Source organism: Channa argus, chromosome 13 (assembly GCF_033026475.1).
Source record: "Channa argus isolate prfri chromosome 13, Channa argus male v1.0, whole genome shotgun sequence".
NCBI lineage: Eukaryota > Metazoa > Chordata > Actinopteri > Anabantiformes > Channidae > Channa > Channa argus.
In genome coordinates this window covers 13,443,365-13,470,028 of record NC_090209.1, presented here as the reverse complement: position 1 = coordinate 13,470,028, position 26,664 = coordinate 13,443,365, and the positions used below count along the sequence as shown (strand labels likewise).

At 39.1% G+C, this 26,664-nt stretch overlaps 1 protein-coding gene across 3 annotated transcripts in view; it reads right to left on the bottom strand.

Annotated features, from left to right (window-relative positions):
* Positions 1-25,760, bottom strand: part of lrp1ab (low density lipoprotein receptor-related protein 1Ab) — a 76,262-nt gene extending 50,502 nt beyond the window's left edge. For 2 of the 3 annotated variants that reach the window (XM_067528252.1, XM_067528254.1), the window contains exons 1-3: positions 25,203-25,760; positions 15,304-15,444; positions 4,260-4,397 (exon numbers count right to left, since the gene is read on the bottom strand). In XM_067528252.1, coding sequence (XP_067384353.1) covers positions 4,260-4,397; positions 15,304-15,444; positions 25,203-25,275 — 352 coding nt within the window. In that variant the 5' untranslated portion in view covers positions 25,276-25,760. The remainder of the gene's footprint in view (positions 1-4,259; positions 4,398-15,303; positions 15,445-25,202) is intronic. The other variant, XM_067528253.1, reaches the window with a different exon arrangement.
* Positions 25,761-26,664: the final 904 nt, after the last annotated feature.

The window sequence follows — 26,664 nt, the reverse complement described above, 5'->3', positions numbered from 1 at the left end:
GTTTAACCAAGGGTTAATGAACGAAGCAAACAAATCACACAGTAGCACACTGGAGGCCCTCAGTCCTAAAGAAGCATGCCAAAGCCACTGATCCTGTAACTGCATGGATGGCAACCCTCAATTTCACTAATCTATAGCCCTTTAAAGCAAGGTGTGAGACTATGAAGCAATGACAAAAAATTAAGAAGAGGCAGCAGAAGCAGAAAGAAGTGCTCTTGGCTATTACCACTCCATAAGAAAATGTATGAAAACTCGTAAGATTAAGCATTTTTTTCTAAAATCTAATCATAACAGCTTGGATGAACTGGGTTAACAAGACAGAGACTGAATGGTGCTGGAGTCATGGCCATACAAACATACATAACAAGACTAATTAACGGATTCCATAAACATCACTCGTTAAAATAATCGCTCAGCTTTTTTATCATCTGGCTTGGAAACAACATCTCCTCTTTTGCATAAACCAGCCACAATTAACAGATTGAACCAAATACTCACTCTCTAGATGAGCTAACACACTGCATGGCATTTTAAAGAGAGGTAGGACATTCTTATCTTCGTGCTTTCACTGTCTGAGAACAAGACTACACATGTCCCCATCCTGGACCTGAAGCTGAAAGGACCTACTTTTTTACTGCAAGGCTAAGTCAAATTACCTTTTTTTCTGAACAGTTCATACATTCAACACTAAGGATGCATTTATCAGCATACTTGAAATATGTAATTCAATTTGTTTTCGTGAGCTGCCGGTGCGTCCATATATTTTGTACAAAATATGTCCCTGATCAGGTTGTTTTTAATGGTCTATACTTCATATATCAGTTCATTTTGTATAGATAAAAAAAGATAGGAAAACTTTACCTTTCCTTTTTTGAACAATTAGCAGTGCATTGCTAATAGCCTGACTGAAACTTTTAGAATTCCAGTCTTCTTAAGGTTTATCAGATCACCATGTTTAAACATACAATCATCCTCTATCAAAGAAAATTCAGCTCCTCCATTCTGTGAAACTGCTTTATAAGGATTTAATTTCATGGCACATTCCATTATATATACAGAAGTGAAGTTGGTGGTAAATGCTGGATTACTGAAAATTGAGCACTTTTGGGTAAAGAGGCAAAGGTAAAGTAAACAGGGTTTTGCGATTTATACTCAGGTATGCGAGCGTGCATAGTAGAGAAGTAGTTGGGAAAGCTCAGCAATTGTTACTTCAAAGTATTTTTATTGACACTTGTTTGCATGCTACATAGTCAAAGAGGGCAAAGTAGCCATTTGCAAACAAGCAGGCCAGCAGATTGAGTAATGAGCAAACAGTTGCTATCATAGTCCCAAACAGTGGCAGCATGCTGCCCCAGACTCCTGAATCTAAACCTAGATAAATACGCTAACACAAATGGACAAATACACACACAATACAAGAACAAGATACTTACAAACATGCATGACAAAGTAACCTGCTAAAAATAATCAATACTTGGATATTTTTTTTCAATCTGCAGGCCTTTCTACGCAAAGAAAATCATGAGTGTGCTACGTGTAGTATCTCCACATACAGTGACAGGTAGACCGCCAATAAAATTATTCTTATCATGCAGAACAACCCTAACTGAAGCCAGTAAATTCATTTAGGTCAAGACCTACTCATGAATAAAGATGACAATGTGGTGTTTCCACAGGGAGCCACAAGTAACCTATAACCAATTCTCATTCCACAGTTCATGGGACATGAAGGACAATGAATGCACAATTAAGCATAAACAACAGTGGAAGGCCACGGCAATAATCAGGGTTCCCTTTGAGAAGTGAGAAAAAGAGAAAAGATCTCTAGAGTATTGTCATGACCCCATTTTCTCTTCCCTATCAATCAGCCTCTTTAGGGAGAGGCAGGCCTATGGCCTTGCCCCCAAAGAAGGGACTTTTTACCTGCAAAATGACAAAAAGGACAAATGCAGACCTGCAGATCAATGAACTGACTCAACTTTCACCCACATGAAAACAAAACAACATAGCTAACAAATGCCTACAATTGTCAGTTAGGGCAAAAGCCTACAATTAGTTCAATAGACCTTTAAATAGAAACATGCAACTATGCTTTGTGTTTTTACCAAAGACTCTAAAGTTACACTAGTAAACTTGAGAGTCGTGTGTGACTGGTGTGAATGTTTTCAAAACCACATTGGAAAACATTCTCAACATATCTTATGCCTTGTTCTTGAGAATGTATGAGGCCACTCATATTTATTGTTCCCTTCTTTTGAAATTCCAGCAAGTTAAGCTCCCAAAAACATGTCTTAAAATGTTTAAGTTTCCTCTACAATGTTGTATTAAAGGCTTTTTAATGTTAGCAAAAAACATAAAATATTGAATTTTATTTAGAGGCACATTTAAGAATTGCTTAATCAGGACTGAGTGCTCCTTAAATCTCCTGCAGAATGTGTCCATGTTCGTATTTGTTTATTACTTTATTCAGGTTTGGTTTTTGTAAAGGTCGAAAAAAAAAAAAGCACAAACACACAAATTGAGTTTCAAATTTTCTACACACAGCCAGATAGAAACCCTGTCTAACCAACTTGGCTACCCTCCCCTTTTTAACCACTCTTGTCAACACTTTTGGCAGCTTTACTTAGACACATTGACTGACAAAGTGTTCTTTCAGACATCAGTGCCCAGGTATACTTGCACAACCAGGCAGTTTGTACAAATGAACACTGGGATGCTTGTGAAAGGCCAGGCCTTTTCCTTAAAAGAGGGAAGTTTAAAAACAGCAATGCCAAATGTTTTGGACACACTGCTGATGTGTTTGTGTGGGGGTTGATGGGGGTGTTTGGCCGTGTTTGCAAGACTGTGGCTGTGTGAGGGTATTTTTATGTGTGCATGTGAGTGCATGCATGCTTTACAGACATATGAACATGTAGGTTTGTGTGCAAGTATAGGTGTGTGTTGAACACTGCCTTACTTACCAGGACAGCTGGACTTGTGTCCCTGGGAACAGGGCGTTCATGTTGTGACTAGATGACATCACTACTGTGTTGTGTAAAGGCTTGTCTAGTTTTAATGACCAGTGTGTGGGATACAAAGGACTCTCACCCACTCTTAACAGCTGTCCTCTTCATCAGCCTAACATTTCTACCACTCTCCTGGTCTAAAATTATCACACATACATGCTCAAGGCTACAGTAGAAAATGTACGTACTAAATGTGTATTTTACAGGTTGGACTAATAAGAAAATTATTTTGCTTGGACATAATGTGCACAAGCCATAATAAAAGGGAACTTACTTTTTAATTTTAAGAACAAATCTAGAATAACTAGCTCTAAAAACATACAGATTAAAACAGACATCAAATCTACAAGAAGTTTATAGCATAACTAATGAAAAACATCTAACATTGCTAATATCTACTGTATAAATTAACTGTAATAGACAACAGAAGCTTTGGATAATACTTTAAATTTAGCAGAAGAAATAAAGTTGTCCAAGAATACACTAACGACTTGGCTGACCTACCCATTGCTTGTGGACTTTGGTTCACAGAGACTTGTAGTGTTGATTGTAAATATTTGATGAAGTGATTTCATATTCCAGGAAAGGGGACAATTACACTGAATAGCACAGGGCATCACGACTACAACATGTAAAATGGAGACACACAAATGCAGGTGTGCACAACAAAAATTAAAAGCACACATTTTATCCAATCATGGGTTACTGCAGCAGCCAGAGCTTTAAACCGCTACAGTACATCTGCTGACTACTCAGGGCAATCCTCTAAAAGTAGCCGCTGTTTGCTCCTTTGTCTGCTGAAACAAAGACCAACACTAACCCAGCATGTTCTATTTCTCATTCTTCTGTCATCTCTAATTAATAATAGAGGATTTGATGGGATTCTCCTTCAGCTGCATCCAGGCTCCTCATCCTCTCAGGGATTGGGGAAGCCTCATAGTGAAGCTGATTGATAAATTAATGACTTTTTCCCCTAGAAAAATTAATTCCATTGTAGTTGCTCAAGCCAAAGCAGGCCACCTCATTAAATACAGCTACTGATGATTATTAGATAAAAATTATAGTATTGCAAAGTAAAACTAGGAGACGGAGATTTTTTTTAAGCTGGCAGGTCAAATGTGAACTACAAGATAGGGCAACCTCTTGTCTGTGAGAGACAATGACGACAGACACATAGCTGATGCTACCTGTTCTGAGTGTGTTTTAGACACAAGTTAGTAAATGTGTGTGTGCATGCTTCAGTGTGTTTATTACCTCTGCAGTGAGGCCCCTCGTCCCAGCCATCGGAGCAATCTGGAACGCCGTCACACAGTTTGCTCATATGGATGCACACATCCACGTTCAGACACCCATGTTCATTGACAGGACACTGGTTCACTCTGTTGTGTGAACCTGGAAAACAAGATACATACATCAGCACAAAAGAAACACAGCTGTACAAAGCAATAAATAGTCAGAGCCAAACACCAGAACCTGTGCGAGAGCACCATAAAACATGCATGGCTCATAAATTCAAAGTTTTGGAGTGGTTAAGAACTATTTAAAGTATCAATGACAGAGCTAAATTTTATATTATGTAGTTAAATGGTGGCAGTGGTTGAGGGTGTAATTCTTTGCAAAAGGTCCTCTCCCCATTACCATAGTTGGGAAGACCGCAATTAAAAGACAAATCATCATTAATAGCACAACAGTTAAAATTGTTCAATATTTTCATTCTGACCTAATTATTGGGACTTTTATTTAATCATATAATCTTGAGATCAAGGGATACACCAACAGGACAAAAATAAATAGTCTTAAAATCAGATTGAGATTTAGCAAGAGAGAACGGAGTGTGTAAGAAGAAATAGAACAGAGATAAGACACACAACAAAACACAGACGGTCCCACACAGTCACATACGAACAGCAGCTGAAACAAACCAGCCTTCTCTTTTTCATTTCCTCAGTTGTATATATCTGTTGAATACTGCTTTGGGATGGTGCTGTAGTTGTACTCCAGCTACACCTTTCTAGTTCAATACCTCATCAATACCCGTGTGATGTTAGGAGAAGCTTGTAAAGGTAATTCACTGGTTACACTGGGTTGACACTTGCTTTGTTTGTACTCTTTGCCTTGAGAAACTAAATGATACCTGTGTGTTTGAGTGACATAATGCCAAGCAGTATGAACATGCTGCATGCGCACACATGATATATGCAATTCAATAGGGTGGAGAGGGCAAAGAATAGAATGCAATCTCCCATTTTTTATGCAATTGTCATACCAGAAGATACAGTAGATGAAGTCTCTTCCCTCACTCTGTCCCACTCTTCTATCTCTCCTATCAGCCCACACTGTAGAGCAAACAGTTTGGTTTGGCTGTTTTTCTTCTTTTTCTTCTTCCTCCTCCTCCTCCTACACTTTGCTCTCCCTTTCTCTCTCTCTCTCTAACATCTGCTGACCCATTTTAGAAAACACTAGAAGCAGAGAAAATAAAGTTCATCTCCTTCACAGGAAACAATCTGTGGAGTTCTGCGGGTTACGTGCTGTGCTAGGAGAGGCTTTGAGAGCACGACTATGCGCAGGCTGAGCTGCAAACCTGTTTCAGATGCCTGCTTTAGAATCTCACATTCACCAAGTTTTGCTTTTGAATATGAAGTAGCTGCTGCTGCCAGAATGCAGTTCCTATGACTTGTATTTCAGCTTTTATCTATTTGGAGGTTTTATTTATCAGAATTAAAAGTCAGAGGATAGAGGACCATGCTGTACAGGCTGTTAAGCCTGCTAAGAAATTCAGTGGCAACATAAACACGATTGATTTGAATCTACATTATTATTACATTTCTCAGAGGCATGTCCTTCCAGCATAGATGTGGGGACCCACCTTAAGGGAGAAGTCAATACACCCTCATGGTTAAGATGAAAAAAAAATATTTATACAGACCTGTGGTTTTATGTAGACATATTCATTATAAATTGAGAACATATCCCGACAGAAAACTGCAAGAATTTCCCCTGAGTCCTTATATCCATGTGAGGGATTACTGACCATGCAGATGATGGAATTCAGTTAAAACAAGTGTCCTAAAGTGACAAGAGCTTCCCTAATGACTCCAGTACAGCAGCCTGTGTGGAAAATGTGCCACATTCAAACAGAGAATTAGCTTATAATATATCTGGCTTAGGGAAAAGGAGAGGGGCTCTCCCATCTGGGGGATGCTAGCACATTAGCAGCCCTCCTACAGCCTCTGCCTCTAAGCCAGCCTGATTTACATTCAATAAACTGCCAACCTGGGGATTTCTACTTAAACTGCAGTACCAAGAATAAAGAGCCAAGCAAACTGAAAATGAAACCCTGCCAAGGATTTACTCGTACTTGTCCAAACTTTTCACTCTATCAAAGACAAAGTAAGAGTGATGTATATTTACTACATACGTCAGTGTTTCTAGCTATGAATGTATGTAACTAGGGCTGCGCCATATCATAACAAATTTCGTCAATAATAAGTCCCCATGATAAAATTTTGTCCTATCCTGATGCTGAATATAAAGTTGCAAAACCATGTGTTTGCAGACATAAATGTAAAAATCTCACACAAGGTTACAAACATAACAAGGACGGTGAAAGGCCAAGCTCACACCTTAAAGGACCTATTCATGAAAAGAGCTCCCTCTGTTTTTTGAAAGTGGATCAGAAACAAAACAAAGTGAATCAAACATAAATGATATTACACACATTAAATATGTTCATCCACCTTAAACACAATATGGCAGAATATGGCAGACGCTAGAGGAGCAACAGTTACAAACTCAATGGATGTAGAAAGGTTTGTCAGAATCTTTAAGTAAATAATATTGACGTGAACTATAGTGTTATAGTATTGATATTGAACTATAGGGGAGAGATATTGTGATAGGTCTTTTTTCCATATCGCCCCAACCCTTCATGTAACCATACTGGACAAAAAGTGACTATATAACTAAAACAAACTAACTAAAAGGGCAAGTGTGTTAGAATAAAAAGACTTCTGCCCAAAAGCTAAGTTTCCCTTCAAACACAACCTCTTCTTCTCTGTCTGCCAGCAATACTCAACATTCAAAAAATATTTTTTTAATGTTTTGACTTTTACAACATAGTAATACCTTGACAGGTGCTGAATGGGGACAGCAGCAGGACAATATAGAGGATTAAATAACTTTGCAGGAAGAACAACAGCAATGAACCCTATTCTCCCAGCTTGAGTTTGGGAAGCTGTTGCCAGTGTATTACAATAAACCCCGGTCATACTGGCAGAAACCATTTCCTGTGTCATCTGTCAGGAGAAGCAGAGAATAAAACATACAAAGACACAAACACACACACACACACACACACACACACACACACACACACACACACACACACACACACAAACACACTGAATGTCACTCCAACTGTTAAACAACTGCAGGTGGGCAGTTTTGCTTTTGGGATCATACCAGGATATTTTTCATTTAAAATGTGGCCGTTGGTTTAATCTACTTAAAAGTAATGTGGAAAATTATTTTGTATTTTGGATCTTTGTGGGAAACAAGGTGATATCTTGGATCAAATCCTCTATGTCCTATGGTATTGGGTGAAATGTTTTAACCTCTTCTTACAAATCTCAGCCTTGTTCAAGGTCTGGTATAAAGCTGCACGATCCTCTCAAAGCTGCTGTTATAATGTTTTAGAAAAAGACCCCAGAACACATAATTTAGTTGAGCCAACTGACACTTGGAAATATCTCTTTCTGCTGCAGCATACAGTAGTTCATGTTCTTTTAGTGACCACTGCATGTTTTGTCCCTTTTTAAATTTCTTGGTTTTATTGAAGCAAAGTCACAAAAAGTAACTGTAATGATCTGTAGTGGGTTTTCTGAAAGCTCATTACTTCAACATGTACCTGCAGGCTAAATACATTACAAGTTACAGTAGCAAGAGTATAGAAACTCCCAGAAGCAAGACTATATAGATTGTGAAGACATCATATTCTTATCTAAACTCTCATCTCCAGATGCTGAAGAGTAAACAAACTTTAAATGCTTAAATGTTTGAAAAAATTCTGATCTAAGACAATATAAACAACTACACAATTAAACAAGTGAGATACAAAATATACTTACTGAATTATTTACTGCGGGAGATTATTTTCCACTTACATATTGCAAAAATAGTTCTTTTATATAAATATTTATTATTTTCTTGTTTGATTCTGGTTTGCTCTTGTGACCCATTTTAGTCATTTTAAAGCCTACAGTGACCCGACAGCATCTTTACACATTTACAAAACAGATCCGGTAATATATGCCTGAAAAACATATTACTGATTTTTCACAGCTAATTCCTTACAGAAGGTACCTTACAGAAACCATTTCATCTCTCAAATCACTGTGGGCAAAACCCCAAAAAAGGTTCCACAAAGGAAGTGTGAACATGAAATCAGTTAGACATTCAAAGTTTTACATGGTAAAGCATAACAAAATCTGGAACGCCCGTTCAATGACACTATGTCTTATTGGCCTGTGTTATTATGAGGTCCTATACACTTTACTGCAAAGATTGAGGTCAATAGAATAATTTAAAATGTCACTTCACTGAGGTACTGTATTGCACAGGTGAGTTCAGTGAGTCTGGAGTCAGTTTCAGCCTTAAAGGCATAACCCTGCAATTGAAAACAATGTAAGACATTTGGGAGTAGAGTGCATAACAGACAAAGAAAAAGGGGTAAATTACAACCTTCACACCTATTAGAGGCCAAAGAGAGGATAATTACATTATTGCCCTACTGTGTGATCAGCTAAATGATATTAGCATATCCTCACAGCTTCCTCTGGGACCTTAAGTGTAGAGACCTTTCACCAGAATGCTGTGTTATTTCTGTCTCTCTCTCTCTTTCTCTACGTGTGTGTGTGTGTGTGTGTGTGTGTCTTGGCCTCTCATACAGTATAAACCACATTTTAAAAGAAATGAGTGCAGGAATTCAGCATGCATGTCACTGTTCCTCTGAGCACAGTGTAGATTTAGGTAGTGTTCCACGACCTGTGTCACCTTTAAATTTTTTCTTTTTTTCTTTCAGCATATTCTTTGAGTTCAGGGTCGCCACAGCAGATCAATTGTCCACATGTTGATCTGGCACAGCTTTTATGCCAGATGCCCTTTCTGATGCCCTTTCCCAAATCAAGTGCAGGCACCCCTCACATGTTTTTGTGGGTTCTGTTAAGTGAGTGAGCTGGTCTTACCAACGCCAGGCATTAAAACTGTGACACAGCAGTGTCTCCAAATGCATGCTTTCGTCCGGCTCCAACAAGTTCTCGAGCTTCCACCCCCACTCCCCATCCCTCACTCCCCATAGTTATGCAATGACCTTAAATTTGGATCCCCTGTTGATCTTTTGTCCTGAGCATAAAAGCCCCTCTTTCTTCCTGCTCTTTAGGTTGCATGGCAGCTCCTGACTGACTTCCATAAAGTCTGCTGTCAGCTCGAATTAATATGCTGTGCAAGGTGACAGGCAGGCCTGCCCAATGACTGACTCTCCCCACACTGAAGTCACACTTTACAACAAAATGTACAACACATGGCTCTGCCAGAAAGCTATTGAAGAAAGATGTTTACAATGCAACTTTAAAATGTTCTAACACAATCCAATTGTGTGCATCCCATGTATATGATCAGTGTGACAGCCATTGCTGTACACACACTCTGTCCATGACTCAATATTCTTCTCTGTGAGGCTCTAGAAGGTGCAGTGAATAAAACCGTTTTTTTCTTAAACATACTGTGGATATAGATGGACAGCAGAGGTAACTACCAGACATTTTCACATTTCATCCTTTCCAGGAAAACAATTCTTATCTGCTGATAGTAATTAGACAGTTGTTGATTTAAAGCCACAATTTGAGCCCACGGGGGGTGAATGTTTTAGGGTATTTACAAAGTAAAACTTTAGTGATGGAATATCTCTCAGATCTCGATGATCTCAACAAAAAGCAATATAAACGTTTTAAACAGGAATGCCGTCTAGCTGAAAAACATGTCTGCTAAATTTGTTGCAACAGAGTAAAACTGAGTCTAGTACTAATTACTTTCTATCTGAGACTGTATAAAATGCACAGCAGATAATTTCCTGAACTAATAATCAAAGAGGCAAAAACAAACCAATTCACTATCTGCAACAAAGGGGGAAAATGAGGCAATTATGCCAAAGGAAAGATGAGATATCAGATATGAGGAAGAGGGGTACAGTGATGACAAGTCTATAACTTCTCTGTTTCCTTTGACAAACACCGGATGACAGAGAGACACAGGAAAAAAAAAGAAAGAGGGAGAGAAGGAGACAGGGTGTGGAGGAGACAGCAGAGAAAGGGAAGTGGTGCCTGTCTGGCGTGAGAAAGCCCTGTGTTTTTGGTCTGTTGATAGGCCGGTGAAGCTCAGGAGGGCTCAGGGCCACAGACCAGAGGGATTTACAAGGCTTTGCTCCTTACTCTGAGGAAACAGTTTGTCAGCCACTGCCATTACAGACCATCTTGCCCCTACATGGTGCCCCCCGCAAGTATAGCTACTTAAATGATTTCAGGCTATAAAAGAACCCCCCAACTCTACTGTAAAGGGCTGCTTTATAGCAGGAGGAAAAGAGCCTTAAAAAGTCATTTCCATTTTCCTCCATAGCTGAAGTGTTAATGTGATAATTTTCTCCTATACAAGGGCTTTTTTGGTAGAATCATCCTTTCTCCCCATTGGTTCACATCTCCATTCCGCCACCTCCTTCAGCTCTTCCTGGTCGCCTTGGAGAGGCTGCCGAGGCATAACAGTCAGATGGGCTGTACAAAGGACCAGGCTGGCGACCATCCAGTGGGGGCTCAAAGGCAAGAGATGGGTAGATAACCTTGTTGTGTGGCCCACAGCCGCCTACAGCAGCTGCATGGAGATGATAACTCAATCTTCCCTTCAGAGCTCTCTACCACCTCAGCCCCAGGCTATCACATCCACTGACATGGGCCAGATTGTGTGTGGGCCAAGGGACATCGTGCTTTTGTTTGTTGGGAAGAACTTTTAACACAGCATCGTGCCTCTATTGTTAAATCAGACAAACTCTTTGAGGATTTTCCAGTGTGTTAGTGTGTTTAAATCAAATAACATGAGGTAATTACTGAAAGTATGAAACATAAAAGTTTTATAAGGAGGAGAATGTGTCTGGTCTGCATTTGGCTACTGTTATGTTAAATACTCCTAGCTTCTTTATTCAGAGGTCCCTCACTTTCATTATGAAACTGCATTCCAGGTATATCCCCTCAAAATTCCTTTTTAAAATCAACATAATAAATATATAAATCTTTGTATGCATACATACATCGCATTTCTGTTACCTCTACAGCTTACATAACTTGTCAGTGCGAGTACCAGGATTGGCTTATCGTTAACTACTTTGAGTTATCAGCTCATTTTCTCTGACTGAATGAAAGTGGGCAACACTGCATGCAGAAAGAGAGCCAGTGTATTTGCATGACAGAGATGCTTTTCACCACTGACATTTTTATGCTGAATGCAAGACAAAAAACAGGGAATTACGGGGGAAACAATTGTTGCATAAGGGTTTTTGATGTTGAAAGGGATTCCTTCATAGCAAGTGCTTCACATGATGGAGAAAGAGCTTACATGCTGGGGCTTATTTGAACATCTGTTCCCCTTCACTGGCTAACCACAATGAATTTTCATGCAATAATAATAATTGCATACAGATATAAGATACAGACAGGGAGTTAGTGTACCTTACAGCAACAGTTCTGAAGAAATAAAGGTTGTGACACAGCACTTTTCATTTTAATAACAGCATTGAAATAACACAAAGAAAATTAAGGTTTTAGTTCTCAAAAGACAGAAGCCCTCATTTTGACACTGTGTGACAGTAGAGTTTATTAGACAACCAGTTAGATTGTCTGAGTTAGACCTCAAATAGATATTTTTTTGATATTTTTTTTATTCCTAGAAAACCAAGACAAACTGGATGGTTAATAAACACTGAATGCTAAATAAAACTACTAACCACCATAAAGCCTCAATCCACATCTATTACGCTTATGCCTCATCAGTGCTATGTGGATTTCTGTACACGGTGTACTTAATTTCTGCAGGAAAAGCCATGCCCTGACACCACAAACAACACAAACACCATCTCTCACCACTCTATCGCTTCCTGATAAAGATAACGCTTGAGCAACATAACGCAATTATCTGCAACATTTCAAAGCACCAGCCCTACACATCGTTGCGACACACAGAGCATGAAGTCCTGCTCTGAGGGTCTATAGTATGTCAACTACTTGCTGAGCCCTGAGCCTGTATGTAATTGGTGTGAAATGGCTTGTCTGAAACCCAGTGAAGCCAAGCAGTGACGGTGAGCTAGTGCAGTCCCCTGGGAGAGGATGACAGGGTCACATCTGTAGTAAGAGTATGTACAGACAGCCTGCTGAAGACTATTTGGATGACCATTCGTGGCTATGAGAGGCCAGTACATACTGGTTGTACCTGTTAACATGTACAGATTTGTGTGCAAAAATGCAAAACCACACATGCAGCTCTAAATTGCTCTGTTTAAGTACCACTAGGATAAGGATCATAACACACCACACTGACCCCTGGCATCTCCTGCCAACTTAACCACAGCATGTCAGCACCTCATGAGATGCGTCAACATAATTATAGCGCAGATGAATGGTTTGGAAATGACAGGCAATTAGGCTTCCAGACAGTAGGATAGTGAAGAGTAGACTTTCTTCCAGGGTACTACAGGTTTAGATAAAAGATCCTTAACAGACAAAAGCACATGTTTACAACATCTACCACTCTGACAGCAAGTGAGTTCATGATCACTGTAAACAAAGCAGGTGGCATTTACCAGAAACTAAACTGATGCTTCAGCCAAATTAGCAGTAGCTGATGTGTGGCTTTCATCAAAATGCTTGGTTGGTAGAGGATGAGTAGAAAATACAAGCGGATTCTTTCTTCCACTTTTTAACAAGTGTGTTTTAGAAATAATATACAAATGTAAGAAACAAAGCAACACCCTGGGCCTTGCACTGCCTGCACTGTCACTCACTCTGATTTAGACTGTCTGTTAGACTGTGTGGCGATCCCACATCAAAAGGTAAGTACAATCAAGCAGTCAGGAAAGATTCAAAAAAAAGAAAAGTTACATGTTTTTTGCCATGTGAAATTTTCACAAGTCCTCTTCTCAAACAAGCTTGTAGTCAGTAATTAACTGGAACTGGAGATAATGTTGTAATTATAGTATTGCCCCCTCTAATTCCCTTCAACGTTAACACACAAAACTAGACTGTGGTCTGGGAGCATGTTGGAACCAAAGTCTAGAGAGTAGGACAATTTTTAACTTTCTCGAGTTAAAAAAAAAGCTAAAGTTAAAAAAGTTAAATTGCTTTTGTAAAGTTTGCAGCTGATAAGAGAGAGCAGTGAACGAACACATGATACCTTGAACTTTGAAAATCCAAAATTGCATCAACCCAAAACACTTGTAGTTGATCCAGATTTCAGGCTCCCTCTAAGATGGACCAATGTTCGGCCTGGCTTTATATCTACTAATTCCATAACAGCTCAGTTGAGAGCAGCCTTATTTAAAGCATGCTGTTTAGATTTACTCTTATGATGATTTTCAATAAGAGGAGCAACCAGGCTGATGAACTCCAAAGTGTTTAAGGTCCATGAATGGAAAAGCCAGGATAAAAACATGTTTCCATTCCTCTGAGTCAGAGTAGGATTTTAAATAACCTTCAGACTCATACTCCTCCAAATTCCCCTGTCTCCATCAACGAGGGCTCAGTCCCTCTGTAGCTCTGTCTGCAGCACTTTATTCCAAACACTACTTACATTTTAATAGATGGATCAACTAAATGACCATGGATAAAGTCTGGCTGCCTTTCCGTGTGATACTTAAAAGGCACCTTACCTTTGATTTTGCCTGTTAGACTGCAAACTCACAATGGTGTTCAGACAAAAAGTGCATTAATTACATCAAGAGATATTTATTATGACTGCGTCGAAAATCACGTGAGTGGAAAAGTGCTTTAAATAAAGGTACAGTGACAGGCAGGGAAGATGTTATGAGATGTGTGTAATTAAGCATATCCTGATGTATTGTTGAAACTCAGTTAAGAAGTTGCAGAAGTTGAACCATCAACCATTTTCAATTATAAAAATACATTGTTGTTTAGTAGAAAATGGCAGTTAAGCTGCAATTCATAATAAGCAAAAATACTGTAAAATCTCTGGAAATCTACAAACAGAAGGACAGAAACAGAGGAAGAAGGGGAGACAACTTTCTTTTCAGCTTTGCCCTTGATGTTTAGTTAGAAATTAGAAAAAATGTGGCAGTTCACCCTTAAGCCAAATTATTTAAAAGATTAGATATGTGCACAGCCACAGAGGACATTATTTGACCGAACTATTAGAGGGGAATCCCACTAATTTCACCATACTCTATTTCAACACATAGAGTTAATATGACAACATGTGCATATGACTACAGCATAGAACAGCTCACCCTCAGCCATATCACATATTTTCCCTAATCTTGTGAGTGAATGCTTAATTGTGTTTTCACCCACAGTTACATGTCCCTTAATGCTGGGTGTCAGCTGCTTGTCTCTGCGTGCCAGACCATTGTGAGAATGCTTGTGGCATGACAGATGTAAGGTGTGGCAGATGTAGACACTAAAATCACCATTAGCACCTGAATATAAACAGAGGGAAGTCTTTTACCAGGGAGACCAGAGGTTTATGAGTGGAATGGCAGGATAGGGAAGCCTGATAGATGTGAGTGGCTGGGACAATATTCTTAGGGACTGCACAGATCCCACAGGAGACGAGACAAGAGCAGACACATCCCTGAACATTCAGACTAAGCAAGGCCGCATAATTAGAGCTATAATTTAGCAAAGCAGCAAGAGCACATACTGTGGGTCTGTGTCCTTCGTAGAAAGGGCATAACCTACCCTCTTATTCAGGTCCAAATTAAGCTGTCTGAATGCTGTGCTGCTTTTTTTTTGCCATTTAGAGGTGGTGATTGGTTTGATATCTTGCAACATAATCATTCAATGACACTGTGATGACATGAGCTATAAAAAGAGTGTTTAAGAAGTCTCTATTGCAAAATGACTATATCAAGAACACAAAGCTGAATAAACCACCCAAACTCCTCAACATTTTGCAGCAATAGCTTAAAGAAAAAATACATATAGTATAAGTACTGAAGCTTGCTGAGAGACAGTTTGAGTAGCATACTTACATATATCTGGCGATTCATCTGAGCCATCTGGACAGTCCTTCTCCCCATCGCACCGCCAGCCTTTGGAGATACAGGTCATCTGGTCCTTACATGCAAACTGTTTAGAACTGCATGTCTTGGGATTGTCATTGGCTTTGGGGGCTGAAAGAAAGCAAGGCAAAGGCAAAGTTATTACAAAATGCAACTTTAGCTGGAAATGACTTCACAAAAACATGTAAAAAAAAACAAACAAAGAAAACTAAAGAATCCTAAGCACCCAATCTAAAAAGAACCAGCATAAACGTGGATGTGCTTAATTGTTTTTGCACTTTTAGCAACCTTCTCCTTTGTACAAAATTTAATAGAAACTTTTCATCTTGATATCCATCTTACAGAAGCATAGCACAACAAAGCAACATGCAAGGGTCAACCCAAGTGTACCACGATTTTTGCCACAAAAGACCAACAGGCACTGTTCAGAAAGAAGAAATCCTCTAGATGTTTACCACCAACTATGGTGCTTTGTTGTTCCCCCTCGTCTTGTTGACATTTCATTTCTTTCAGATTTTTTTATTACTCTTAAGGTGCTTTTTAACTCTTACCACAGAGGGTCTGTCTCACAGCACTGAACAAACACAGCATTCAATCACCGTCTAACCCATGGGAGACTTCAGAGCATGGTTCCTCATGGGCAGCAAGTCAACACAGATTGTTTAGATGTACAACTGTCTAGAGGCACCGCGATGTTCACAACCAATTAGCCACCTGACACCGCTGATATGCTTTAACCCAGCCACACTCAGAGAAACAATAGTCAAACACAGCTCTACCTACGTGGAGTCTGTTAACACTAGTCAGTTCCAATAAAAAAAATATTTAAATCTTTGGTTAAATCTTTGGATTTCACTGTGCTTCTGGTACGACACACTACTGTTAAATTTAGAATATAAATTGGTCCTATTAACTGATTAGGATGAGAAGTTAGAATCAGAAACAGGTAAATAAAACCATCCAAAAGTTAAAATGATTAAAGAATGTATGCAATAATTGACAATATGATTACATTTGTAGTCATATTAATTACTAAATCCTTCACTATCATAACCAAATCCAATCTATAAACTAAAAATGCAGTTATATGTGTGTCTCTGGAAACATTTTCTCTCATTTAAAGGAAGAATGAGGTTGCAAATATATACAGAAGAAATACTATTACTTTTATGTGAGTCGTCAGAAATTTTCTACACACACACACAAAACGGATTACAGGCAGAAGGTTGTTGATACTGTACAACTGTACAGAAATGCTGTGAGAAGGACGGAACCAAAGGTCTAATTGTGATTCTCTGCAGAGACTGAGCCCTCTCTCACCCTGGATGACTTGCCTCCCTTGGTACTTGGCAGGCAGGGAGGTGTTTGGGGTGGGGGAGGTTGAGTGCACCACAAGGGGGGCTGGGATGTGACTAAAATCACAAGAGAGCATGAGGCTAGTGTATCATTGCAATCACGTTCCTTTTGACTATGAGACTAAAGGGCTGGGACCCTGATCTTTTCCTGCAACAGTGAATTGTACGTGTAAGCCAACCATTTAGATGTATAAGTGTCGTGTTTTTGTAATTACAATTAGAAGCAAAAGGAGCACTAAGATCAGATTGCAGTGTTCCTCCTTATATGAACAACACTTTTGAGGACTTTATGGATACATACATGGATACATACCATAATGGACATTATGGATAATACACAGTGCTGTATATCATAAAGCTTTAACAGTATGTAAAATTTGAGATTGGATCAAGACAGAGAGCTGTAAAAGTATAGACAGTGACCAGTGTCTGCATCAGCTTTATCAACATGCACACACCCAACCTCTTAGTAAAAGAATAAGAGTGAGACTAACCACTGCCTGAGTCCAACTTGTTAGTTTTGCTTCCCTTTAGCTCCCTAAAGGCCTGGTGCAGTGCTATTATGGCAAACAGATAGGATCTGCCCCTGGTTATACACTGCCATTTATTCTGCCTAAACAATCAACAACAAAACAGAGACAGGATTGACCTGCTCTGAGTTAACACACTAAACCCTGCACTATGTGAAGGCATATCTAGTCCCTGTGTGAAGTAGTTTGTTTTTACCATTTGTTCCCTATGAGTGGCCATAAAACTGGAAATAAAACATTGCGGCTTCTAATTTTATCATCGCTTTACACACCAGCATGAAATAACCGCAAAGGCGAGAACCTCAGAGCTTAATTGGAGGTTGTGGTTGAGGAAGGGTTAGAGACTGGGGGAAAGATTGGCAGCTTTCCCCCTCTGCAGTCCTATTTCAAAGCCCACTAAAATATCTCAAACAGAGATGTGAATTGTTAATTCAGCCTGCAGTTACTGCTAAAATGCTTTCGCTTTTTGGATGGTCAAAAATAGGATGGGCTGTTGAAACCATGAGTCCCTTTTACCTTCAAAAAAGAATGAAGAAGGCCTTTATTCAATGTCCCGTTATTAGGAGTAAACAGTGCCTCTAAACAGCAACTTCACTGGATCAAGGTGCATACTTCACTTACAGGAACTTCTTTTAAGCCAGTGTGTTCACCTCCAACAGACATCCCACCCGATAATGCCACTCCAACTTAAGTATTTCCTGCCCCAGCTAAATGGCAGCTTAATCACACTGCTGTGACCAAATGGTAGGAAATCCCACAGCATTAGAATATTTACACACAAGAAAGAGGGATTATTACATTTTGAGAAAATAATAACTTCACCTTCACCAGCCATCCCATGGGCATCTATTAGCGCACAAAGATCTAATTAGAGTGGAAAAGGTGAAACTAACATTTAGACTTCTTCAAACATTCATGAGTTTAACATTTTCACACCATTACTCAGGAATAGCAGCTTTAGAAGGTTTACAGGAGACAGTGTTTCTATTTCTCAAGAGAAGCTATGCCGTGTACAAATATTTTTAGCTGTCTCTTTTAAAAGGCTGTGTTCCACAAAAACCACCATGCCTCTTTCTGTCACTGAAATGTGGTCACAAATAAATGTTTAAAATATTCTATGTTTTGAATAACTTTATGGGAGCATGATAGAGTAAAGACATTAAATACAAATGGTGAAAAACTCCTTTGATGCAAGTGAGAGCCCATAAATGCCTGAAAGCCAAAATTGTGTGAAAACACTGAGTCTAGTAAATATGGGATTAATGTTTCTACTCAAGTAAATACCTAATGTTTTACGCTTAACTAAACAATAAATTAGCCAGTCCAATAAATCCGAAGCTCTTAGTTTGGACATGGGGAATTGGGATGTTTGTGGTCGAAAATTGAAAAGCAGATAATAACCAAACCTACTTTAATGATTATTAGGGATTAAACTATTCTCCAAATCAAGGGCTTGTTTTTAAATACATACACCTACTTGTTCAGAAAACACAATGAGGTCAACGCCAGTTTACTGACCAAAAAAATCACCAAGCGTTTTCTTTCAGTTACTCAGTACAGACACCTAGCTGTAGATGGCACTGAGTTCTAGCAAATTAAGACACGTTTTTAATGCTATTTTTAATTTGATTCTACACACTTTATTGTGTTGTCATAAAAAGATTTAATAACAAATGGTCAAATCCTTAAGTACCATACACATACAGTATCTACAAATCACTGAGCTATTTGCTGGTATGTCCATGCCTAGGCTACAGAAGGGGCTGCTGCTTAAGTCAGACTTTGAGCATGCTGCCAGCTGTAAGGAACACACACTGTATTTCCTTATGCATGGCCACGGACGCTCTGTACTGTCTAAACAGTGCACACTGAATAGGCCCTGAGGACTCCGCATGGCAAGAAGCATTAAACACAAGCGAATGAGCAAATGCATGAATGTACAAAAAGACCAGTCCTTATAGAAATGTCCCTCCAGAGTACCCACTGAAAAAGAAAAAAGTACGTTCAAGGTCATTTTATGTATTTTATGTAATCCAAAAACCTAACATTAAGCGAACGCTCGGGGATAGAACATAGTAAATTGTGTTGTGACACCCATTCAGCAGGCCAGTGATAGAAACCTCTAGATACCATCACCAGCTGGGACACAACACTGACCCACTTTTCCGCCGATCTGCCTCCCCAATATGGCCATCCCTTCTCTACAAATCAACTCCAGATTTATGTACCACATTCCAGCACCTTCTAATTGATTTCATATGCATAGTTTTTCAGGCAGACAATCTGTTACACACTAGCAGTTAGATTTTTTGAGAAACTAAACAGTGCTCCTTTTGAATTAAAGGTAAAATTACTTTTTTGCTCGATATACTTTGCAGCAAAACTGCCAGTAAGAGCAGATGCAAAGTATTAGAGAGGCCTGACTCTATGCTGCAGCTATCACTGACTGCAATAAGTATTTTAAGTTCGCTTTAGTAGAAAAAAAAACAACGACCTTCATCCAAATACAGAAATAAAAAAGGTTTTAGACAAAATGCCCACAAAGCAAACACCAAACAACAGAAAATTGACTTTTGTTTGACAAGTATGCTGAGAAACTCAATACCCTTGAGTTTCACTTCCACGGTGAGCAATAGAGAATGGATTCTGTCAAATTGCTTTAAATGATAACAGCACTAACAGGATATGAAATTACATGAATGAATAAGTAAATAAATGGGACTGGGGGTCTCAATTGCCTTGCTCAGTACAATGGCAGTGACAGGAGAAAGTGGGAGTTCTCATCACTCACAACTTCTCGCTTTCCTGGCATTCCATTCTAAAACTCAGGTCCTTCAGAGTGTGTAATGGGTAAAAAAAAAGCAGACTGCAGTGTGTAATAAGACCCCTGAGGTCAAGTTTGAACTGATTTCTCTGTGCTCAGTTTAGCAGGGTTTCAAAGCAAGAATCCATGCATTATGAGTAACAATTAAAGCCAAACAAGGACCACAGGGAAGGGAATGGGGGCAGGAGGAAGTCTTTATTCCTTACTTTTTGTGCTGTATTAATTATTCATTATTCAGACTATTTTTTATACTGCCTTCTTTTTATACCATAATGTATCACATTTGGTATAAAGGCTAGAAAAAGCAAAGCACTCCAATATGTAAGAATATAGAAGTGTCTATCTCATGAAAGTCCCTGCTCTGGCCATCATCATAGACACAGAATCAACTTCTTCAACAGTCACACTGTCCAGTGCCCGTCCATTGGAAGCAACCACTTAGCTTTGTGTCAAGTTAAGCCACAGCAAAAGCACTAAAGCACTTTAACCAGCTCACAGTGCACATACAATGCATATGGGCTATTCAGCTTCTAATCCACAAAAGCCATTTCAAAGAGGTTGAACAGACATAAACAGCAGAAGACTGGGTTTGAGTTAGTGGCTACTCTGGTGCGTGAATGCTTTGCTTTTGTGTCATTGCATAACAAAAGGGTACAGTTTTGACCTCAGACGTAACCTGATGAGGCTCTGCAGGACGTTGCAGGCTGGTGGGGTAAAATACAATGCAGTAAAAGACATACACTGAGTGACGGATGGTTATTAAGATAAATGTAAATAAGCTCCTGGTGCTGCCAAACGACAGTCCTTCTACACCCACCCTGTAGTCTGCATAGGACAGTTCTGTGCACCCATGGAGGAAAGGGCAACCAAGATTCAGAGCCACAAAATGAAGGCTGAACCACATAAACTGGGGCATTCACTGTAACTGAGATGCATTTCAATCCTACCTTCCCTCATTCTGTTGAAGCCATTAGAAAATGCCTGCAACACTGCAACAGGAAAATGGTATGAATACTGTGAGTTTCTAAAAAAAGAGGAATATACGTCGTTTCTATGGTAAAAAATTTCTGTGACCTAATGCAAAAGGTTCTCTATGAATTCCTCATTAAATTCACTCTAGAAAGAGGCAGTTCCTCACTTGAAAATTGCTCGGAATGACTCAAACAGACCACAAATGAGTTGTCATACGCTTCACATCTTAACTCATGACCTCTTAGTTCAGTAGTAAGTAATCCTAAAACCTAACAGTGCGATACATAAAAGGTGTTACCATTTCATCAGTGTTCTCTAAACCTTCTGAAATCCCAGCATGTGTGATTTAATTCTCCCACCAGGCTGCTTTTAGTAGTAAGTGAGAACGCACAAATAACAGAATAACCCAGCTTTTTGCCGTTTACTTCACTTTTACATCGAGGCTTTGGAATTTGGCAAGCACGCCCTTAATCTTGATAGTATTGTTCAGAACAACAAAGCACATCGAAAAATGTTTGCTGATTACATGCACTAGAGTTTTAAGATGATAACAGAATCAGACAAGGGAAATACAAATTCAGGGGTAACAAAAGGCTATTTATACTGGTTTTCAGGCTAATTCGAATTAGATTATAATGTTTAAAGTACAACTCATGGAACTTGAGAGAGTTCACAAGTGAAACTAGTGTTTGCTGGCTTATTGCCATTCTAAAATATTTGAATGTTTTCCATAGAGCTTTAGTTAACTGTGTTTAAAGTAAATGCCTGTTTTGTCAGTTAATATACATTTAATTAAAGTCCAATATCAAATACATGGGTTTTAATTAGCTGTGTTCTGGGGTCAAAAAGACAGCATTGTCACTGCTTTTTTAGGGGCCAGACACATACACAACACAATGTTTTGTTCTTTATGAAGTGCATTCAAAAGCAAATCTGTTTGTCATTATGTTTGTAAAAAACATTTTCTAAATGACATCATCATATTATTGGCAGGAGATGAGAGTACAATGCACAGAGAGCCTGATTTAGTCACTAGCAAAAAAATAAAAACTCAATGAATTTTAAAAAGGTGCATTAACACACAGTCACATGTGGTTATGCTGGAAGTGAATTAGTTCTCTATCTGGGTCTTAGAAGTGAAACTACACTACAGAACACCCATAGTATTGATGATGTACAAACACTCTTTTCTGCAGTTTCCTCCTTTCGGTAAGTGGGGAACACTGAAAACATACTTTATCATTTTAGGTGAATCAAGATTGATGGGCAAAAACCCTTTAAAATAAAATATGACACAGTATAGTGTGCAAAAAATGAAGGGGCCATAACATATTCTGAAGCCGCTGTATGTTAATCTCGTTTTACCTTCTAGACTGTCGATTGCAATTCAGGGCAGCAAGTACAGAGATAAAAAGGGAATCTTTTCTGCAGCTATAGCCAAGAATCCCTCTGTCTGCTATTATCATTTTACAAATATGTTCACTAGGTTCAGACCAAAATGCATAACACCTGTACGAAAGCTTTACATTAAAATTTCTTGCAGCCAAGCCAAAGAATGTATCAAAATTGGACACCTGGCTACATTTCATTTCATATATTTTATGCTCTGTGATTTATTATGTCTATGTGAGAAGACTCTGAATGGCAGAAAATCATTCTGGGGATTATCTGTTACTTGATAAGAGTGCAGTCAACAGACAGCCACTCCCCAGTGACCTCCACTTGGAAAAACAAGACAGAGCAACTCAAGTGCTATTATCTGTTGAATTTGTATGAAGGATGCTGAATTTTTCCAGCAGATGTTTCCAGTGACGGTTCTGAGGAAAAGCTAAACCCAGGTCCCATTAAAAAGGCCAGGCAAACAGAGTGTAGACTCCTCAGGAATTCAAACTCTTTAGCCTCTCTCCAGCATTTACACTTTTTACCAACAGGAATTTTCTTCAGTTTGATGGTATCTTATAGATAAGCTCAAACGGTGTCTGATCCAATGATCCAAACATGGATGTCTTGACTGTATGAATCCAGGAAGTAACAAAACAATAGATCCTTTGTAACGTGTTAAAATTTGTTAGGATGAAATGCACCATTTGATGCCCCCACCTTTTAAACTGTTAGAATTTAATGTTGTTATTCATATTGTATAATAACTACTTGCATTCTTGCATTGGAATTGTACAATAAAATATTAAGTAATCTGGAAATTATGACATTACCTCTAAAGTGTTAACAATCATATTTGAGGGAGCAAGAATAAATTTAAAATATATTCATGTTGCCTCGTGATCTTATACGGTTATGAGAACTACTGCATAATACAGGGTTGGATTTTGTTAAGCTAAAAAGGAAAATACATTCAAGTGTCTCAATAAGAACACTAAAGACCAATAACAATGGTGTATGTACCCCATGTATTTGTTAACCGTGGCCTTCTGATCTTCTTCTTCTTAATGCATTCTCATTTTTAAGTTCCTGGTGTAGCCCAGTGTTGACCCAGACAAATCCAGTCCAAGTGAGTGGCTTTAGGGCTGTGATCCACTCACTTTCTACCCATTTGGTCTGACACAGTTTCAAAAACAGGCTAGTAAATCAACTGTTAGTAATGAGACTCCCTAGGATGTAACACTGTGTTACTACAAGAGCGTAGCCAAGACAGATTTTGTGTACGTTTATTTCGCTTCACTCGCCCTCAACCATCCCACTTCTTCAGCTTGTCCCTCCCCCTCATAGTCACATCTAAGTTGGATTAATGGTCTCCCTGTGTCCAGATGTTACATGGTGATGGAGGAGGTGGGCGGAGCTTGAGGACTCCTGTAACCTTAGCCATGGCTTTCAATCTTAAAAGCTTCCATCTAACTAATGAAACTTATATAAGATTTTCAGAGGCAGAGCAGGTAGGGGCATTTATGGTTGTAGCTGTCTTCCGTGGCAAAATGAAGCAATCAAATATGTATGTACTACAAGCAAATTTGCACTAAACAAGTTTAATTTCTATTAATTCCATATTACAAATATTTATCCCAATTATACATATATATATATATATATATAACTTTTCACTGCCTTATTTATATATAAGGAAGTGAAGAAAAGAGGTTAGCGCTACTGTATTCGTTTTTGATTTACTGTTTCACACCCAAAATTTATTGTACATGATCCACAGTCGACTCCAGAAAGCCGCTGAGACATTATGCAGGACATCATGCTAATGCTGCATATGTTTTTGGACAAATCTAATTCCAAATAACATTAACGCATCTGCAAAAACTGCTTAAATCTTGAGCAAGAAAGAAAAACCAAGCTGTTGGCTCAACAGGTCTGCAATGCATTGTCACATGAGCAATGGTGCACTTAACATCTCATTATTACTATCAGGGATTCGAGAGTATTTAAGAGGAAAACTGCACAACTATTCATTTCACTATCTGACAGTACCTTGGTGTCACTAATAAACAGTGACTCCCAGGCTCCTGTGGATGCTACACGTCACAAACCGCGCCATCAAGGTTATAGCTTTACAGGCAGACACAACTGTTGTTATTACATGCACCAAGTAAAAGAAAACAAACATGAAACCTGATCCCACGGTTGGCACCCTCAGGTTTGATGTGATGGCGTGCTGGCTCTGAATTTGTGAATAAAACCCAGCACGTTTTGGTCTCAATGGGAGCTATCAGCTGTAGCCATACAAAAAAAAAAAAATACTACACACATGAAAATTGCATTCCTCTGGGTAAATGAAGAGGGGGAACGGTCACTGTGTCGCAGTCGGACAGAAATGATGTCGTTTTGTGTAAATGGATCGTCCATGCAAGTGTGGAGATAGCCTTTTACCTGTTGTATGTATTGCAACTGTGAAAAATCTCACTGTCTGCCATCCCTGCAGGCGGGCCCAGTCTGTCTGTTCAGATAGGAGCACCGCTAAAAGACGCAGGCACATTTTAGGCCAAATTCACCAGCTCACTGCTCATTTGTGCGGCATTTCTCCGGTATAAGTCTTCCCTTGTTATTATCGACCTCTCCCTGTGAGGAGACTGCGATGGCACCCAGTGTTTTTATGAAGGAAACCTATTTGCGTTGTTGGCTCCAACTCTGGAGAACACAGGCCTGAGCACAGATGCTTATTTGCGGAGGAAAAAAAGTGGTCATGCTCGAGTATCACAATGCAAGAGAACACAACATGTTTCTTACCTACGGCTGCACCGTTAGGAGATATTATCTCCATGTAGAGTATAAATCCCAAGAAGAACAACCTCATCGCCATCTCCTGAGCAATGCCCAATGGCACCGCTGTTAGAAAGGAATAGAGGAAAAGTTGGCTGGATTTCTAAAATAAAAAAACCTGATCAACCACCTCATCCGAACCTCTCCAATGATCCGGCAGCGATTGTCCGTTCAGTTGCACCCTCAGCCCCGCACGGTGGCCACTTCGGGCGGGCTACTACAATAAAAGGAGACTTGCTACAGCCCGGCGAGGCTATAGGTAACGCAGAGGCTCAGTCATGTAAATTTCTAATTGATTATCGGCATTCGAACATGATGCACAGTGTGCCCTATCTGGCTGCGCCTGCAATGGTCTGTACTTCACCACACCATGCCACCAGAACAGTTAACACGCAGAGGAGTACCACAGTGGTTTCAGCTCATTTCGTGCAAACTAAAAAGAAAAATTAAAAGGTAAACGCGTTTTCCCCTTGGAGCGCTAATGTCTCCCGTGCTTGTGGCTGCATGAGTGGATGGTGAATCTCAGACCAGGCACTGTGGACAAGCCCGTGACGTAACGCTCGGGGGATAACGGTGTGCGCATGCCCCGACACACTACCTTTTCTCCTTTTTCATGCGTTTTTTCATCAACTGTGGAGGTGGGAGGAGAGAGACGAGGCGGCGTTGCAACTGGCAACCGGGATCAGCCATGTTGGCTCAGTTATTTCTAGAGATTCCTGATTATATTCTCACCACAAAAATAAAAGCTTCACAGTCAGGACCAGATTAGATTTATCTTAAGCAGGTCTATACATGACACACGGATTGCAAACCAGTACTGTAAAGCTGAAATGATTAGTTACTTTTGTTCGGGTGATGTGTTTAGGCTTTCAAAAAAAAATAAAAAATACAAGTTACCCTACATAGAAACAAAAGAAAATGTTAAGATAGGACGCAAAAGGCCCGTGAACGGACTTCATCATGGCATTCTTAAATTTAAAATTTACTTAACAACATTGAAAGAAGGGAAAAAAACAAGTATTTATACTGCACATAATAGAAAACGTCCAAATATACAACGTTTATAAAACAAAATGAAGATTACAAGTGTTAATGAGCAGCATGCAGTACAAAAAACATAAAGGTATACTCCAGAAAAAGAAACACACTTTTTAAAGCTTATCTCAGTGGTATATTAGATGTCGACTATAAGTGCATTTAAACAAATTGTGATTAAAATCAATAAGTTGTCAATGGTTTATGTTTTAATTGATTTCCAAGCTATAATAGCAAAAGTAATTTACAGCCTTAAAGTATTTCTATAATGAAATTATACAAACTTGCAAAAGATCTTCTATTTTAATTAGCTTACACTCACAGAAATATAACAAGATGGAGGATTACTTTGTAATTCAGTAATTACAATTTCTTTAAAACTGCAGAAAATCAA